General features: G+C 46.3%; 1 protein-coding gene across 1 annotated transcript; it reads left to right on the top strand.

The window, feature by feature from the left end:
- Positions 1–10,597: 10,597 nt before the first annotated feature.
- LOC132828804 (protein S100-P-like) lies at positions 10,598–11,609 on the top strand. Its single transcript, XM_060845907.1, has 2 exons — positions 10,598–10,779; positions 11,345–11,609. Exons 1-2 carry the CDS (start codon positions 10,627–10,629, stop codon positions 11,498–11,500), a joined length of 309 nt encoding a protein of 102 aa, XP_060701890.1. The 5' UTR covers positions 10,598–10,626; the 3' UTR covers positions 11,501–11,609.
- Positions 11,610–17,686: the final 6,077 nt, after the last annotated feature.

The raw sequence follows: 17,686 nt of genomic DNA, 5'->3' as shown, positions 1-17,686 counted from the left end.
GAGGATAGTGAGGTCAGGGATAGGTTTACAAGGTCATGAGAGGGCACCAGCAATTAGGGTATCAAAGATAGTGGTGAAAAGTTGTGTGTGGAATCTGAGGACACAAGGGAAATGCTTGATAAATACTTTTTGTCAGTATTCACTTTGGAAAAGAGCAATGTTAGTGAGAATACAGAGATACAGGCTTCAGGAGTAGATGGGATTGAGGTTCACAGAGGGGAGGCTTTAGCAATTTTGGCAGATCTGAAAATAGATAAGACCCCTGGGCTGGATGGGATTTATCCTCAGACTCTCTGGGAGTTAGGGAGGAGATTGCAGAGCCTTTGGCTTTGATCTTTATGTCATCATTGTCAACAGGAGTACTACCAGAAGACTGGAGGATAGCAAATGTTGTTCCCTTGTTCAAGAAGGGGAGTCGGGTCAATCCTGGTAATTATAGGACAGTGAGCCATACTTCAGTTGTTGGAAAAGGTTATAAGAGATAGGATTTATAATCATCTGGAAAGGAATAATTTGATCAGGGATAGCCAACACGGTTTTGTGAAGGGTAGGTCGTGCCTCACTAACCTTATTGAGTTCTTCGAGAAGGTGACAAAACAGGTGGGTGAAGGTAAAAAGGTTGATGTGGTGTATATAGATTTCAGTAAGGTGTTTGATAAGGTTCCACATGGTTGGCTATTTTACAAAATAAGGAGTTTTGGGATTGAAAGTGATTTAGCGGTTTGGATCAGAAATTGGCGAGCTGAAAGAAGATAGAGGGTGGTGGTTGATGGAAGTGTTCATCCTGGAGCTCAGTTACCAATGGTGTGCCGCAAGGATCTGTTTTGGGGCCACTGCTGTTTGTTGTTTTTATAAATGATCTGGACATGGGTGTAGAAGGATGGGTTAGTCAATTTGCGGATGACACTAAGGTAGGCAGAGTTGTGGATAGTGCCAAAGGATGTTGTGGGTTACAGAGGGACTTAGATAAGATGCAGAGCTGGGCTGAGAAGTGGCAACTGGAGTTTAATGCAGAAAAGTGAGGTAGTTCACTTCAGAAGCAGTAACAGGAATGCAGAGTACTGGGTTAATGGTAAAATTCTTGGCCGTATAGATGAACAGAGAAATCTCTGTCCAGGTGCATAAATCCCTGAAAGTTGCCACCCAGGTTGATCGGGTTGTTAAAAAGGCATGTGGTGTGTTGGCGTTTATCGGTAGGGGGATTGAGTTTCGGAGCCATGAGGTCATGCTTCAGCTGTACAAGACACTGGTAAGGCCACACTTGGAGTATTGTGTACAGTTCTGGTCACCGCATTATAGGAAGGATGTGGATGCTTTGGAAAGGGTTCAGAGGAGTTTTACTGGGATGTTGCCTGGTATGGAGGGAAGGTCTTATGAGGAAAGGCTGAGGGAACTGAGGCTGGTTTTGTTGGAGAGAAGAAGGTTGAGAGGTGACTAAATAGAGACATATAAGATAATCAGGGGGTTAGATCGGGTGGACAGGGAGAGCCTTTTTCCTCGGGTGGTGATGGCGAGCACGAGGGGACATAGCTTTATATTGAGGGGTGATAGATTTAGGATACATATCTGGGTAGTTTCTTTCCTCAGAGAGTAGTAGGGGCGTGGAAAGGCCTGCCTGAGACAGAATTAGACTCACCGACGTTAAAGGCATTTAAATGGGCATTGGACATACATATGGATAATAATGGAACAGTGTAGGTTAGATGGGCATCAGATTAATTTCACAGGCCGGTGCAACATCGATGGCCGAAGGGCCTGTACAGTGCTGTAACGTTCTGTGTTCTATGGTGGCCAGGGTTGGATGCAGACGTAGCCATGTTGGCAGAGCAGTGCAGAGAGTGCCAACAAGGACAGAAATTACAGCTGGCACTGCCCCCACATTCATGGGAATGGCTGGGTAAACCCCGGACCCGGTCACATGATGACTGTACTGGCCTTTGATAGGCTCAATGTTCCTGGTCACTGTGGGTGCCCACTCAGTGATTGGTCATGCATAGAGTTCACTCAGCAAATTCAGGGATGATGATTGAGAAGCTGAGAGTGTTGTTGGTGATAGAGGTCTCCCGGAAATATTGTTCACGGACAATGGGAGGTCATTTCCCAGCACGGAGTTCAAGTATTTACGAAAGTCCAATGGCATTTGGCATGTTCGGACAGATCCATACCATCCATCACCCAACAGTCTGGCAGTAACAGTGGTCTATATGCTGAAAGCAGGCTTGGTGGAGGGGGCGGGGCTTGGTGGAGGGGGTGAAATGGCAGCAGGATTGCCAATGCTGGCTCCGCCCCCTCCAAACATTCCCAGGCTTTGGGTTGAATTGCCTGAGGCTGTACAGTGAAGATGGAATATTGTGAGGTGCCCCTTGCCAGCCAGTTCCCTGTCAGGAATGTTAGTGATGAAGCTGCTACATCCACTGGCTGCAGGTCATCACTTGCCTTGAACAGACAGGATCAATATCTTAAATAAAGAGAAAATGGTGGGAACACTCAAGATCAGAGTCAAGGAGGTATCAGTACAAAGAAAAACAGGACAGTTAACACCTCACAGCACCAGGGTCCCAGGTTCGCTTCCACCCTCGGGCGACTGTCTGTGTGGAGTTTGCACATTTTCCCTGTGTCTGCGTGGGTTTCCTCCGGGTGCTCTGGTTTCCTCCCACAATCCAAAGATGTGCCGGTTAGGGAGACTAGCCATGCTAAATTGCCGATAATGTCCAGGGATGTGCAGGTTAGGTGGATTAGCCATGGAGAATGTGAGGTTGTGGGGCTGGGCCTGAATTGAATGCTCTTTGAGGGTGAGTGCAGACTCAATAGGCAGAATGGCCTTTCTCCACACTGTAGGGATTCAATGTTTACAGGTGAATGAGAAGAGCAATATTTCCTTGATGCTGTTACTGTGTCTCTGTATTTGAGTCTGTGTAAGAGAGTGTGTCTGTGTCTATGTGTGAGAGTGTCTGTGAGTCTGTGTGTGAGAGAGTATGTCTGTGTGTGTCTGTGTATGTATGTGAGAGAGTGTGTCTATGTGTGTGTGAGAGAGAGAGAGTGTGTGTGTGTCTGTGTGAGAGGGTGTGCCTGTGTGTGCGTGTGAGTGTGTCTTTGTGTGTGTGTGTGTGAGAGAGAGTGTTTGTGAGAGAGAGAGAATGTCTGTGTGTGTGTCTGTCTGTGTGTGTGTCTGTCTATGTGTGTGTCTGTGTGAGAGAGTGTGACAGTGTGTGTGAGAAAGAGTGTGTGTGTATGTGAGAGTGTGTCTGTGTGTGAGAGTGTGACTGTGTGTGTCTGTGTGAGAGAGTGTATCTGTGTGTCTGTGTGAGAGAGAGTGCGTGTGTATGTGTCTGAGAGAATGTATCTGTGTATGTGTCTATGTGAGAAGGTGTGTCTGTGTGTGTGAGAGAGAATGAGTGTGTGTGTCTGTGAGAGAGTGTGTCTATGTGTGTGTCTGTGTGTGTGTGAGAGTGTCTGTGTGTGTCTGTGTCTGTGTGTGTGTGTGAGAGAGAGAGAGTGCGTCTGTGTGTGTGTGTGAGAGAGTGTGTGTGAATGTGTCTGTGTGTGTCTGTGTGAGAGAGTGTGTCTGTGTGTGTGCGTCTGTGTGAGAGAGTGTGTTTGTGTGTATGAGAGAGTGTATCTGTGTGTGTGTGTGTGAGAGAGTGTGTCTGTGTGAGTGTGAGAGAGTGTGTCTGTGTGTGTGTGAGAGGGTGTCTGTGTGTCTTTCTGTGTGTGTGTGAGAGAATGTGTCTGTATGTGAGAGAGAGCGTACTTATGTGTGTGTCTGTGTGTGAGAGTGTGTCTGTGTGTGAGAGTGTGTCTGTGTGTGTGAGAGAGAGTGAGGGTGCGTCTGTGTGTGTTTGTGTGTGTGAGAGAGAGTGCGTCTGTGTGAGAGTGTGTCTGTATTTTTCCGCTTGTATGAGAGCGTGTGTGTGTGAGAGAGTGTGTCTGTGTGAGTGTGAGAGTGTGTCTGTGTGTCTTTCTGTGTGTGTGTGTGAGAAAATGTGTCTGTATGTGAGAGAGAGCGCGCTTATGCGTATGAGAGTGTGTGAGAGTGTGTCTGTGTGTGTGTCTGTGTGTGTGAGAGAGAGTGTGTGTCTGTGTGTGTTTGTGTGCGTGTGAGAGAGTGTGTCTGTGTGTATCTGTGTGAGTGTGACTCTGTGTGGGACTGTGTGTGTGAGAGTGTGTGTGTGAGAGAGAGAGTGTGTCTGTGTGTGTGTGAGAGAGAGTGACTGTGTGTGAGAGAGTGTGTCTGTGTGAGAGAGTGTGTCTGTGTGTGTCTGCGTGTGTGAGAGAGTGTGACTGTGTGTGGATGTGTGTGTGTGTCTATTTCTGTGTGTGTGTGAAAGAGAGAGTGTGTCTGTGTGCATCTTTCTGTGTGTGTGAGTGTGTGTGTGTGTGTGTGTGTGTGTGTGGAGAGAGTGTGACTGTATGTATCTGTGTGAGTGAGTGTGTCTGTGTAGTGTGAGAGAGTGTGTCTGTGTGTGTCCTTTTGTGTGTGTGAATGTGTGTCTGTGTGTGTTCTTCTTTCTGTGTGTGTGAGAGAGTGTCTGTGTGTGAGAGAGAGCATGTCTGTGTGTAAGAGTGTATCAGTGTGTGTGAGAGAGTGAGAGTGTGTCTGTGTGTGTGTCTGTGTGAGAGAGTGTGTCCCTGTGTGTGTCTGTGAGAGAGGGTATGTCTGTCTCTGTGTGTGAGAGTGTGTGTGTCTGTGTGAGAGAATATATCTGTGTGTGTGTCTGTGTGAGAAAGTGTGTCTGTGTTTGTCAGAGAGTGTGTCTGTGTATGTGTCTGTGTGAGAGAGTGTGTGTGAGAGAGAGCGTGTGTGTGTGTGTGTGAGAGAGAGAGTGTGTCTGTGTGTGTGTGTGAGAGAGAGTGTGTCTATGAGAGAGTGTGTCTCTGTGTGTCTGTGTCTGTGTGTTGTGAGAGAGTGTATCTGTGTCTGTGTGTTGTGTGTGAGAGAGTGTGTCTGTGTGTGAGAGTGTCTGTGTGTGTGTATGTCTGTGTGTATCTGTGTGAGTGTGACTGTGTGTGAGAGAGTGTGTCTGTGTGAGTGTGACTGTGTGTATCTGTGTGAGGGAGTGCCTCTGTCTGTGCGTGTGTGTGTCTGTGTGAGAGAATGTATCTATGTGTGTGTCTGTGTGAGAGAGTGTGTCTGTGTGAGAGAGTGTGTGTGTGTGAGAGAGAGTTTGTGTGAGAGAGTGTGTCTGTGTGTGTCTGTGTGAGAGAGTGTGTCTGTGTGTGTCTGCGTGTGTGAGAGTGTGACTGTGTGTGTGTGTCTGTTTCTGTGTCTGTGTGTGAGAGAGTGTGTCTGTGTGTGTCTTTCTGTGTGTGTGAGAGTTGTCTGTGTGTGTTTCTGTGTGAGGGAGTGCCTCTGTCTGTGTGTGAGTGTGTGTGTCTGTGTGAGAGAATGTATCTGTGTGTATGTCTGTGTGAGAAAAGTGTGTCTGTGTGAGAGAGTGTGTGTGAGTGAGAGAATGTGTCTGTGTGTGTGTGAGAGAGAGTGAGTGTGTGTGTGAGAAAGTGTCTGTATGAGAGAGTGTCTGTGAGAGTGTGTGTGTATCTGTGTCTGTGTGTGTGAGAGAGAGTGTGTCTGTCTGTGTGTGTGTGAGAGTGTGTCTGTGTGTGTGAGAGAGTGCGTGTGTGGGTGAGAGTGTGTGTCTGTGTGAGACAGTGTGACTCTGTGTGTGAGAGTGTCTATGTGTGTGAGAGAGAATGTGACTGTGTGTATCTTTGTGAGTGAGTGTGGCTGTGTGAGTGTGTCTGTGTGTGTTTGTGAGAGAGTGTCTGTGTGTGTATCAGTGTGAGAGTGTGTGTGTGTGTGTGGTGAGAGAGAGAGAGGTTGTCTGTGTGTGAGAGAGAGAGTGTGTCTGTGAGAGAGTATGTCAGTGTGAGAGAGAGAATGTGTCTGTGTGTGTCTGTGAGAGAGTGTGTCTGTGTGTGTCTGCGTGTAAGACCATGTCTATGTGTGTGTCTGTATGTGGGTGTGTGTGTGTGTGTGTGTGAGTGAATGTGTATGAGTGTATGCGTGTGGGCGTTTGGGTGTGTGTGAGTGTGCGTATGGGTGTGCGTGTGGGTGTGCGTGTGCATGTGCATGTGGGTGTGCATATGAGTGTGCGTAGTGTGTGTGGGTGTGTGTGGGTGTAGGTCTGTGTGTGTGTGGGTGTTTGCGGATGTGTGGGTGTGTGTGTAGGTGTGTGTGGATATGTGTGTGCGTGTGTGTGGATGTGGGTGTGTGTGTGTGTGTGGATGTGTGTGTGTAGATGTGTGTGTGTGGTTGTGTGTGGATGGGTGTGTGTGTGGGGAGGGGTGTGGGTGTGTGTGGATGTGTGTGTTCGTGGGTGTGTGTGGGTCTGTGTGTGTGGGAGTGTGTGTGGGTATGTGTGTGAGGAGTGTGTGTGGATGTGTGTGTGGGTGGATGTGTGTGTGTGATTGTGTATGTGTGTGGGTATATGTGGATGGGTGTGTGTGTGGATGTGTGGGTGTGTGTGTGGGTGTATGTGGATGGGTGCGTGTGTGTGTGTGGATGTATATGTGTGGATGTGTGTGTGTGTGTGTGTGTCTGTGTGTGGATGTGTGTGTGTGTATGTGTGTGGATGTGTGTGTGTGGGTGTGTGTGTCTGTGTGTGTAGATGTGTGTGGATTTGTGTGTGTCTGGATGTGGGTGTGTATGTGTGGATATGTGCGTGTGGGTGTGGGGTGTGGGTGTGTGTGTGTGGTGTGTGTGGATGTGTGTGTGGGTGTGTGTGTGTGTGGGGTGTGTGTGTGGATGTGTGTGTGTGTGTGTCTGTGTGTGGATGTGTGTGTGTGTGTGTATGTGTGTGGATGTGTGTGTGTGGGTGTGTGTGTCTGTGTGTGTAGATGTGTGTGGATTTGTGTGTGTCTGGATGTGGGTGTGTATGTGTGGATATGTGCGTGTGGGTGTGGGGTGTGGGTGTGTGTGTGTGGTGTGTGTGGATGTGTGTGTGGGTGTGTGTGTGTGTGGGGTGTGTGTGTGGATGTGTGTGTGGGTGTGTGGTGTGTGTGAGTGTGTGTATGTGTGGGTGTGTGTGGGTGTGTGTGTGGGGTGTGTGTGTGTCTGGGTATGTGTGAGTGTGTGTGGATGTGTGTGTGTGTGTCTGTGTGTGTGTGAGCGTGTGTGTCTGTGTGTGTGTGAGCATGTGTGGATGTGTGTGTGTGGGTGTGTGTGTGGGAGGTGTCTGTGTGTGTGTGGGTGTGTGTGGATGTGTCTGTGGGTGTGCGTGAGTATGTGGGTGTGTGTGGATGTGTGTGTGGGTGTGTGGGTGTGTGGATGTGTGTGTGTCTGGGTATGTGTGGGTGTGTGTGGATGTGTGTGTGGGTGTGTGTGTGTGTGTGTGTGTGTGTGGGTGGATGTGTGGGTGTGCGTGTGTGGGTGTGTGTGTGGGTGGGTGGGTGTGTGAGTGGATATGTGTGTGTGTGGATGTGTGTGTGGGTGTGTGTGTGGGTGTGTGTGTGTGTGTGGGTGTGTGTGTGTGTGTGTGTGTGTGGATGTGTGTGTGGGTGTGTGGTGTGTGTGTGTGGGTGTGGGTGTGGGGGTGGGGGTGTGGGTGTGGGTGTGGGTGTGGGGGTGGGGGAGTGGAGTTACGTGGAGAGCATGTATTTAGATCTGGTGCTCTGCACCTTTTAAGGAAGTTAAAAATCACACAGCACCAGGCTATAGTCCAACAGGTTTAATTGGAAGCACTAGCTTTTGAAGCGACGCTCCTTCATCAGGTGTTTCCGAAAGCTAGTGCTTCCAATTAAACCTGTTGGACTATAGCCTGGTGCTGTGTGATTTTTAACTGTGTACACCCCAGTCCAACACCGGCATCTCACAGTGCAGTCACAGAGGAAATGGGTGAGTGTTGGTCAGAGGGAGACAGGCCTGTGGTCAGGAAAACCCCAGAGTACACTTTACTCAAGATCAATCTCTCTGTGTTGGAAGTCAGTGAATATTACCAGATATTGAATTGTGACGGGCACAGTTGGACGGTGTTACCCCCTCTGTGGGGGCAGGGTCAGAGCAGGACCCCCTGAACACTAAGGGCCAACTGTCAGAGGTCATGGTTCACACTGGGACCAATAACATTGGGAAAAACTGGGCTGAGGTGCTGCAACAAGAACTTTGGGAGCGACGTAGCAATTTTAAAATATCAAGCATTGTAATCTCTGGATTCCTGCTGGTGCAATGTGTCAGTGGGTATAGGAAAAGGCGGATGGAATGGATGAATATAAGGAGGGAGGGCTTTCAATTCCTCAATCGTCGGGATTGCTTCTGATGGGATCCGTCCAGGAGCAGTGTCCTTGGGAGAAGCTGAATGGTCTGGGGATGGGGGAGGGAGTGATGTTGGTGAGGGTTTAAACAAAATTGGCTGAGATTGTGATACAGAAGTCTGGTATAGCAACAGTCTGATACCCAAACATGTTCAGAAAAACAATCTCAGGCCAGTGTGGCAGGCAGAGTGAGAATCATCAGATTAAGGCATAAATGGACAGAACCAGGGTAAGGCTGGATCCAAGATGTCAGCCGATTAACGGAGGGTAGTTCAAGGCATTCGTTAATTTGAGGGGATGTGATATGGTGACTGTTATGGAGACATGGTCGAGGGAGGGGCAAGACTGGGAGCTGTAGCATCTTCAGGCAAGATGTGGAATGGGGGGTGGGTGGGAGGGGAGGGAGCCATATGTAAAAAAGAAGAGCTGGTGTCACAAAATTCATCAAGGCAGGGAGGTTGAGACGAGATTTGAGGAAACATCTTTTCACTCAGAGAGTGGTGAGAATCTGGAACTCCCTGCCTGTGAGAGTGGGAGAGATTGGAACTCTCAAGGCACTGAACAACCATTCCGATGGAGTTCTGAGCTGCTGTGGAGAAGGCGATGGGCTCAATGCTAGAAAATGGGATTGCAGCAGATGGAAGGTTAATGATGAGTGTGAATAGAAGGGCCACAGGGCCTCTTTCTGCACTGTAACTTTATGATTTTAAGACCACTGCAAGTTCCCCTCTAAACCACTCACCACCCTGACTTGGAAATATATCGCTGTTCCTTCACTGTCATTGGGTCAATATCCTGGAATTCCCTCCCAAAGGGCATTGTGGGTCAACCCACAGCAGGTGGACTGCAGCGGTTCAAGAAGGCAGCTCCCCCCACCTTCTCATGGGGCAACTAGGGACTGACTTGGTGGAGGCTGGTACAATTGCAACATTTAAGAGGCATTTGGATGGGTATATGAATAGGAAGGGTTTGGAGGGATATGGGCCGGGTGCTGGCAGGTGGGACTAGATTGGGTTGGGATATCTGGTCAGCATGGACAGGTTGGACCGCAGGGTCTGTTTCCGTTCTGTACATCTCTATGACTCTATGACTGGACTCAGTTAGCAATATCTACACCCCTGAACAATCTTTTTTAAATGAGCAAACTGGAATGCGTTCTTGTGTAAGTCACTAACAAAAAAAACAGTGAGAGATTGACTTAGTTGGGTGTTGTAGTTTGGAGATGATTGAGAAATGTATTGTCTGTAATCCCTTGAAGAAATGATTCATTCCACAAACATTTCGTGTTTGGGAAGGTCCAATGGGGCTGGAACAAAGGGAACTGCACCCTGCTCTCGCAACAACCAATAGGATTCTGGATCAGGGCAATGCCTCCATTTGTTGGGTTTTGATTGGGGAAAGATGCATGAAATCATTGAGCTGGGTGTGGTGCTGCTAACTACTTTATAAAAGTTGTGTTTGTAGTTTGTAGTTTGTAGGAATCTGCAGATTGTGGTAAGACAGAGAGCAGTGCTGGTAGTCTGAGTCTGAGGGAAGCTTGTCAAATCAAATGTTGAAGGTTTTATCTGAAGGGGAATGGTTTAAGTTTTATTAAACTTTTTAAGAAGTCTGGAAAATAATTGCTTTTATCAATTGAATATTTCTGAATGTTGCTGTTGTTTTTGCAACTTTGATATTTGTTTTACTGGAATGTGGGTTTGCTGTATTTTAATTAAGTCAGCTGCAATTTTTAGAACCTCCTGATTGTCGTATACTCATTCCTTTGCTAAATGTCAAATTTTTCTTTTTCTTCCAGTGAAAGATGCTGATGGGTTTGTGTGTTTTGTTGCTTAATCACTTTCCTTCCTTTTTATAAGATGGTCCAAAAGTCTTGAGCTCTCTGGCCTGGAGTCATTGGACCTTTCTCAAAAGCTGCAGTTTCCTGATGGAAACATTCCTGATGTGGACAGTTAGTAACATTCCACTTGGAATTGGATATTTGACCTAGAATGGAATGTGTTCTGTGGTGGTCAGAATGTTGGTGAACTGTGTGCAGGGAGTAATCCCACAGTGAGAGGGAGAAGTGCTCTTGTATAGAGTCTCTGTGGAACAACAGTAACAAATTGATCCACTCGATGTTACCGGGGTCCCTCAAATGGGCATTCTCTCCAGCTCAGTTTGTACAATGCTCTGGTGCCTCGGATTGCCAGCTGTGGGTAAGCTGTTTCCTACTCGCTGTGTTCAGTTTGAGAGATCTGTTCAGTTTATAGTTAAAGTGAACAGAAGTTGGTGCAGCCTGTATCGGTGATTGTATGGTCAGTGCTCTAATGGTGGGTCTTTACCTCTGAACTTTGTGTTTCTCCTTTAGCCGATAAACTTGATTGATCTGTTGCTATCATGTCTGGTCCTGCCCGTACTGACCTGGAAAAGTGCATGGAGTTGCTGATTAAAACCTTCCATGAACATGCAGGAACGGATAGTAACAGCAGTACACTCTCCAGAGATGAATTGACAAATCTGGTCAAAACCCAGCTACCACGTTTTGTCCCGGTAAATGTTTGAAATCTATTTTCTGGCAATCTGTTATTTTAACCAACAATTGACTGACTTTGAGTGAGAAGTTGAAATGGTTGATGATATGAACTGGTTTTTAAAAATCTGCTGGGTTAGTTAAAAATTTAAGGAGCTCTCCATCTTCTATACTTTGAACTGTTTTAATAAAGTGCTGGAGAAACTCTGCAGGTCTGGTGGTGACTCTGGAGAGAAACACTAAAGGTTTTTCATTTTATTTTCTAAGTTGTTTGCTTGGGTTCTCTCTGGAAATGTTGCCAGATTTTGAATTTCTCCAGAGTTTTTTCCTTTTTATCTCTAATGCTTGAAGTGAGGGTTGGGGTGGGGAGGGTGGGGCGGGGGGGGTGGTGGGAGTTGGGGGGGGTGGGGGGTTGTCAGCTTCCGTTTTGCTGCTTCACCACCCCCTCTCCCTGCCTGTGCCCCAACCTTCCCAACGTCAAACCCACTTCTTCCCCACCCTGCCCAGCTACTTGCTCTCTTAGTGACAAACTAAGAGTTTGAGCTGCCTATATTTTTAAAACCTCCAACTTCTCTGATCCAACAGAAAGATAAAGAATGCGAACAGAAATTCCTGGACTTTGTGGACTGCAGTGGTGATGGGGAGGTGGACTTTCTGGAGTACGTAACAGCACTGGCCTGTCTGACTGCCCTCTACCATGGTGCCTTTACCAAATGTGGACAGAAGCGATCATCAAAATGAAATGATTTTTTAAGAATGCTGGGAAACTGTCTCCAGACAGTGAGATGTTTTAAAGCTTTTACTGACCCTTTTCTGCTAAATGTCAATTAAAAATGATTAACTGACCAAATGTCATCCTTGTGCCAATCTCTTTTTTTTTCTTTACATTCAGTTTGAGATTCTGACCTTGGTTTTAGGGGATGGTGGACAGGAGGAGTTTATGCTTGTGGTGAGGTGGGAAGGGAGGTTTAACTCCACTGTAATATTCTGCCAAGGGGAGCTATAGTTTCTTGTTGTGGGTTGATGCCTCTAACACACAGGAGGGAAATAATGAATGAGGTGATACATTGTTTCCTGTTCCAGATAAAATCCCAAATACATCACTTTATCCACCCACCTTGGAATAAGCCAAAGGATCTCTACCCTGTTTTCACCCCCCCCCCCCCGGCAACAAGGCTTTAACATTTAAACCAAGCTTGCTTGTATTGAATGAGTTTTTTTATAACACAGATTAGAAATAACAAAGCAAGAAAAGCTCGTATGAGTCAGTCTCCCACTCCCATGATGGGACATATCAGCCAATGTAAGGCTACAATCAGAAGTGTTAGTGGGAGGGGAATGGCTGATTTCAAATCTGCTGAAAGGCTTTTGTCTTGTTTCAGTCCAACTGTGGCTTTCCTTCCAATGAGTATAACACATTGACCTGTCCTAGCTGTATGTAGAAGTCAGTCACAGCGTGGAAACAGACACTGCAGTCTGACTGATCCACACAGATCATCATCCCAAACTAAGCTAGTCCACCCCTGTCTGTTCTTGTCCAATATCCCCTCCAAACCTTTCCTATTCATGAATGTACGCAATTACACTGTTTAAAAGACATTTGGATATCACCCATCAATCCCTCAGGAAGTTAATGCCACATGCAAACCACTTTGTCAAAAAATGTCCCTCATGTCTCTTCAAAATATAATTTAATTGTATTTGTTGAAAAATTTTTTTAATATTACAAAGAACACCAAAAAAGTAACAACTCAAACCATTCTCCTGTACAAAAGAACTTTTTAAAAAAACCCAAACTACTTAACTGAATAATAACTAATAAGAAATTAATGAATAATAATAATACAGCTCAGCCAAACAAAACACTCGCTCTCAAATAGCAAGTTCATACATTTGCAGTCTTTCCCCTCCCCACATGGTACTGCACTCAAAGCACAATCATTACGGCTGTCTAAAACCCTGATTAGTGTGGCAGATAAACCTGGGTCCGGGTATTCCAGAAAGAGCTGCCATGTCTTAGAGATTCTCCGTTTTGTGGTGTACCATACTTGTGAGAAAATGCAAGGGGATATCCTCCATAACAATCTTCTGCCAACCTGACAGGCCCAGGCGATTTTCAGATGCCCAACCTAACAAGATATTCTTTCAGGATGTTGAAAAGTTTTTATGAGCATCTACAGGGAACACACTGGGCAGATTGGGTCCTCCTCCACCCTTACACCCAAAATCCCCTCCTTTGCACCTGTCACAGCACTCCAGGATGTTTAAAGCCTACCACAGGACCAGAAACAATGGGTAAGAGTGCCCGTACAGACCTTGCACTTGGGATTCCCGATGAAGGACTCTGGCCCGAAACGTCGAATTTCCTGTTCCTTGGATGCTGCCTGACCTGCTGTGCTTTAACCAGCAACACATTTTCAGCTCTGATCTCCAGCATCTGCAGTCCTCACTTTTTACATGTTGAAGATGCCCCTGGTTTAAATTTTGACAAATTGTCCAGAGCAAAGTGGACCCTGTGGTGAATCTTAAACTGTAAAGCATGGGTCCTATTGCAAATTGATATCGATCTTGCATTTTCCCAAATATCTGAGGAGACCTCAACGCCTCGCGTTCTCTCTCCCACACCGTGCAGAATCGATCAAACTCATCTGAGGGGCTGCCCCCCCTCCCACATGATGATATAAAGCGCTGTCAGAGAGTACACTGAGCACCACCAACGCCGCCCCCCCACCTCTATGTCGGACTTGTAGGGATCAGTCAAAAGTATAATTTTTTAAAAATAAAATCCCTAACTTGAAATAAAGAAAAGAGGCCTCTGTTAGATAGCTTGTATTTCCGTGTTAACTGATCAAAGGACATCATTGTGTCTCTCTCAAATAAAACACCCATGCAAGACACACCCCTAGCTGCCCAATGTTTTGAATCCTGAAACTATCATTCCCGGTCGAAAGCCAAGCATATCTACTCTAGGTTTAAGAGAAGATGTTTTGCCAATATTGCCTTCCCTCTGGCAAATTGCCCTCCATGCTTTAACAGTATTGATGGCTATTGGGTTATGGCAATATTCCCTAACTGTCCTCATTTTGTCCAAAAACAGTAATCTAGTAAAGGGGTACCCTGCCTGAGAGGCTTCGATATCTAACCACAGGCCCAATTACTACGTAGGATAAAAGTGAGCTTAGTTGGTAGCTTTTAATGTCCAGAAGGTCCACTCCCTCCAGTCTGTGAGGCAATTGCACTTTAGCTAATTTAATGAGGTGCTGCTTATGATGCCAAATAAAAGAGCTGAACCAGCTGTTCAGTCTCCTGAATATTTACTTATTGAACATCAGGGGGAGCACCTGTATAGGGTATAACAAATGGGGGAGAATATTCATCTTAATAAGCGCTATCCGACCCAACCATGAGACGAAGCTCCTCCCATCTTTGAAGGTCTTCTTTATTTTGTCAGATAATTGAACAAAGTTAGCTTTAAACAATCGATCAAGAACTGAAGTAATGAATATGCCCAAATATATAACCCCCCACCCCCACCCCTGTGACCACTTAAATGGGAATTGATATTCACCCTCAAGACCTTTCCTGAGACCACCCACTAACCGAGCCTGAATTAATGTCTCAAAACGCCCAAAATTCCCTAGAGAAATCCTCCACAAACTTACTATCCTGGAGGATAAAGAGATTCATTCGCCAGTGCCACAAATTCACTGTAACATCCTTCATCTTAACCATCAGGTATACTGGAGCGTGATCAGAGATGGTAATACAAGATGCCACCAAGTCCAGAGTTGCCACGGGAATCAGGAAAGCAATCAATCCTGGTGTGACATCTGTGTGGATTGGAAAAAAATGTAAAATCCCGGCCTGTAGGGTGGAGGTGCCTCCAGACATCCACCAACCCTAACTCCATGCACACACACACACACACACACACACACACGAAGTACCTTCCTCCTCTTAATTGGCGAGTGACTCCCCTTGATGTTCCAGGTACACCATTTAATCAAGTCACTAGCCAGAACCTTCTGCAGTAGCATTGAAATTCCAGAGAGGAGGAACTCGAAACGCAAATTGCCGAGCCTTACTGTCATATGATCCATCAAACATAAAAACTACAGAAACTAAAACCACTACAGTTAACAAACCTACAAAATTATCAAAGATTATATACAACAAAAACCAAAAAAAGAAGCCAACATATAAAGCACCAACGGCACTGAATAGGGGGACCCACCCTTTGCCCAAAGGGGACAACTCCCCATCCCAAAACCCAATTCCCCATCCCGCTGCCAAGTCCACAACCCAGATGTTTAAATTCCTGAACCGGGTATAAACTGCCCTGAGATAGGCATCTAGCCACACCAACCATTTTCCCTCCCCCAAGCTAGAGCCACATCGCAAAGACAAGCAGCAAAGAAAGAAAATACACCATGGAATTGCAATATGAATAAAGAAATTTTAAAAAACGGGGGTAAATACCCCACCCATCCTTTGATATAACTTAACTTTGAGACTGAAAATACACATCTCAACCACCACTGAAGATAGTTTAAACCAGATTATCACCGATAAAAAAACTATGAAAAGAAAGCCCTGACTGCACTTACTGTTTTTTTTTAAAGAAAAGCCAAGGCGAACCTAACCAACACTGCTGTTTGTACAGACTAAAATGTCCGGATTAAGTTAATTTGTCCACAAAGTCTCTTGCCTTCTCCGACGTGTCAAAGAGACGTACGGATCCATCTAAGATAATCTGAAGCACCGCTGGATACCTCAGAGAGTCCCGGATCCCGAGCTCCCTCAGTTTTCTCTTGACACCGTCACAGGACTTTCTTTTCTGGATCACCGCCACTGCGAAGTCCTGGAAGAACATGATCTTAAAGCCCTCGTACATTAGGGCCTTTGGATCCTTGCCATAAATTCTGGATGCTTCCAGGATCCTCTCCTTTTCTCTATAATAATGACACCATACCAGGAGAGGACAAGGATGTTGACCAAGACATGACCTCTGCACTGTGACCTGGTGAGCCCTCTCAATTTTCAAGCCTCTCATTCCAATCTCCAAGTTAAGGAAGTCCTCAATACATTCCACCGGCCTCTCACCTTCCTTATCCTCTGACAGACCGACGATCCAAATATTTTTTCTCCTGCCTCTATTCTCGAGGTCATCAACTTGGTCAAGCAAATTATGTCCCTGCATCTCCAGGGCTTGGATCCTATCCTTGGAGGAACTGTTATCAGCTTCCACCACTGTGACTCTGTGTTCAACCTCATCTGTCCTCTTTTCCACGGCTGCCAGCTGCTGTTCATGCTTCTGCAGCATGAGAAAGGTCAGGACCAGCCTCTCCTTGATCTGCTTACCCAACATCTTGCGAGATTTTGTGAGTTCCTTCACCGGGGCCTGGTAGGTAATCGAGTCCAAGGATCCTGCAGGCTGTGTCATGGGCCCGGCCTCAGATGCTCCTCCTCTCTTCTTCGGCATCCCTGAACGACGAAAACCCAGGTAACTTGCTGTCTGACAGTTTCCTGGGACTGCACAACTTTTCCAGAATCCCAGGATATCGTGTTGGTCCAGGCTAGGGCTTTGTCCCGCTTGTGATATGGTGGGGAGCTCTAAACACGATCTTCCTAGATCACCGCCATCTTGGATCCCTCCCACCCATGTCTTTTTTAAATCTCGCTTTAAACATGTGCCCCCTAGCCTATAGTCTTGAAATCCTTTGTACCAGGGAAAAGACACCTACCATTTAACCCTATCTACACCCCCATGATTTTATAAATCTCTTTGGTGAGCTGGCTCAGGACTCTCAATTATATATTTGATCCTTTTTATTCTTAAACGATTCAAGATGGTGCCGGATGGTGGAGACAGTTGAAGTTTCTCCCTGTATTTTATTGTAAAATGTGAGTGACACGAAATAACTAAACCAAAGCTAACTCTGACCTTCACAGCACACCTTCACCTTACACCCACCAGGGGATGTGGTTTTAACTCGTGTTTTCCCTCCTTCTGGAAAGATCAATCACACTGTGCCTGCAGTCCAAGACAAAATCCCAAGATGTATCAGAAAGTGGCTCAGCAAAAACTTTCCAAGCAGTGGGTAGTATTAGTGTCCCGAGTAAACTTACAGGGAAATCAACTGATCATTTGGATAATCTGTTACATAGAAACATCGAAATGGGAGAAGGCCATTCAGCCCTTCAGTTCTGCTGCACACTTCAACATGATCATCGAAGTCAGTCCCCTGTAACTGCTTCCACCCCTCCCCGCGCTCTTTGATCCCTTTAGCCCTGGTGACTATGTTTAATTCTTCTTGAAAATATTCAACGTTTTGACTTCAATCTCTGTCTGTGGTAGAGAGTTCCACAGGTTCCCCACCATCTGTGTGTGAACATTTCTTCTCATCTCAGTCTGAAATGGCCGACCCCAAATCCTTAACCTGTGACCCTGGTTCTCGACTCCCTCGTCATCATGAATGCCTTTCCTGCGTTTACTCTGTCTATTCTTGTTTCTATAAGATTGCTCCCTCATTCTTCTCAACTCCACTCTGAGCTAATCCAGTGCCTTTTCATACATCAATCCATCTAAGCCAGGAGTTGGTCTGGTACACCTTGCTGCGCTCCCTCCATGGTTAGAACGTCCTTTCTCACACAAGGAGACTGAGCCTGCACACAATGCTCCAGGTATGGTCTCAGCAAGGCCTTGGACAATAACAACAAACCCTTCCTGCTGCTGTATACAAATCCTCTTACTCTAAAGGTAAACTCCTTACCCCTTGCTGCACCTGTACACTTACCTTCAGTGCCTGGTGTTTACAGACACCCAGGTCCCCTTTACCCAATCTATTACTATTCAGACAATAAGCTGCATTCCTGTTTTTGATGCCAATGTGAAAAATGACCCATCGGTTCCTACTCTTTGTTTCC

This window comes from Hemiscyllium ocellatum, chromosome 28 (assembly GCF_020745735.1).
Source record: "Hemiscyllium ocellatum isolate sHemOce1 chromosome 28, sHemOce1.pat.X.cur, whole genome shotgun sequence".
Classification (NCBI taxonomy): Eukaryota; Metazoa; Chordata; class Chondrichthyes; order Orectolobiformes; family Hemiscylliidae; genus Hemiscyllium; species Hemiscyllium ocellatum.
Note: the sequence above shows the minus strand (reverse complement) of the source record. Positions and strands in the feature narration are given on the sequence as shown.

Bases quoted from the DNA above. Each gene is read 5' to 3' on its own strand.
- LOC132828804 (XM_060845907.1), top strand. From the start codon at position 10,627: ATGTCTGGTCCTGCCCGTACTGACCTGGAAAAGTGCATGGAGTTGCTG. The intron at 10,780-11,344 runs GTAAATGTTTGA...CTGATCCAACAG, and splicing joins AGCTACCACGTTTTGTCCCG to AAAGATAAAGAATGCGAACA.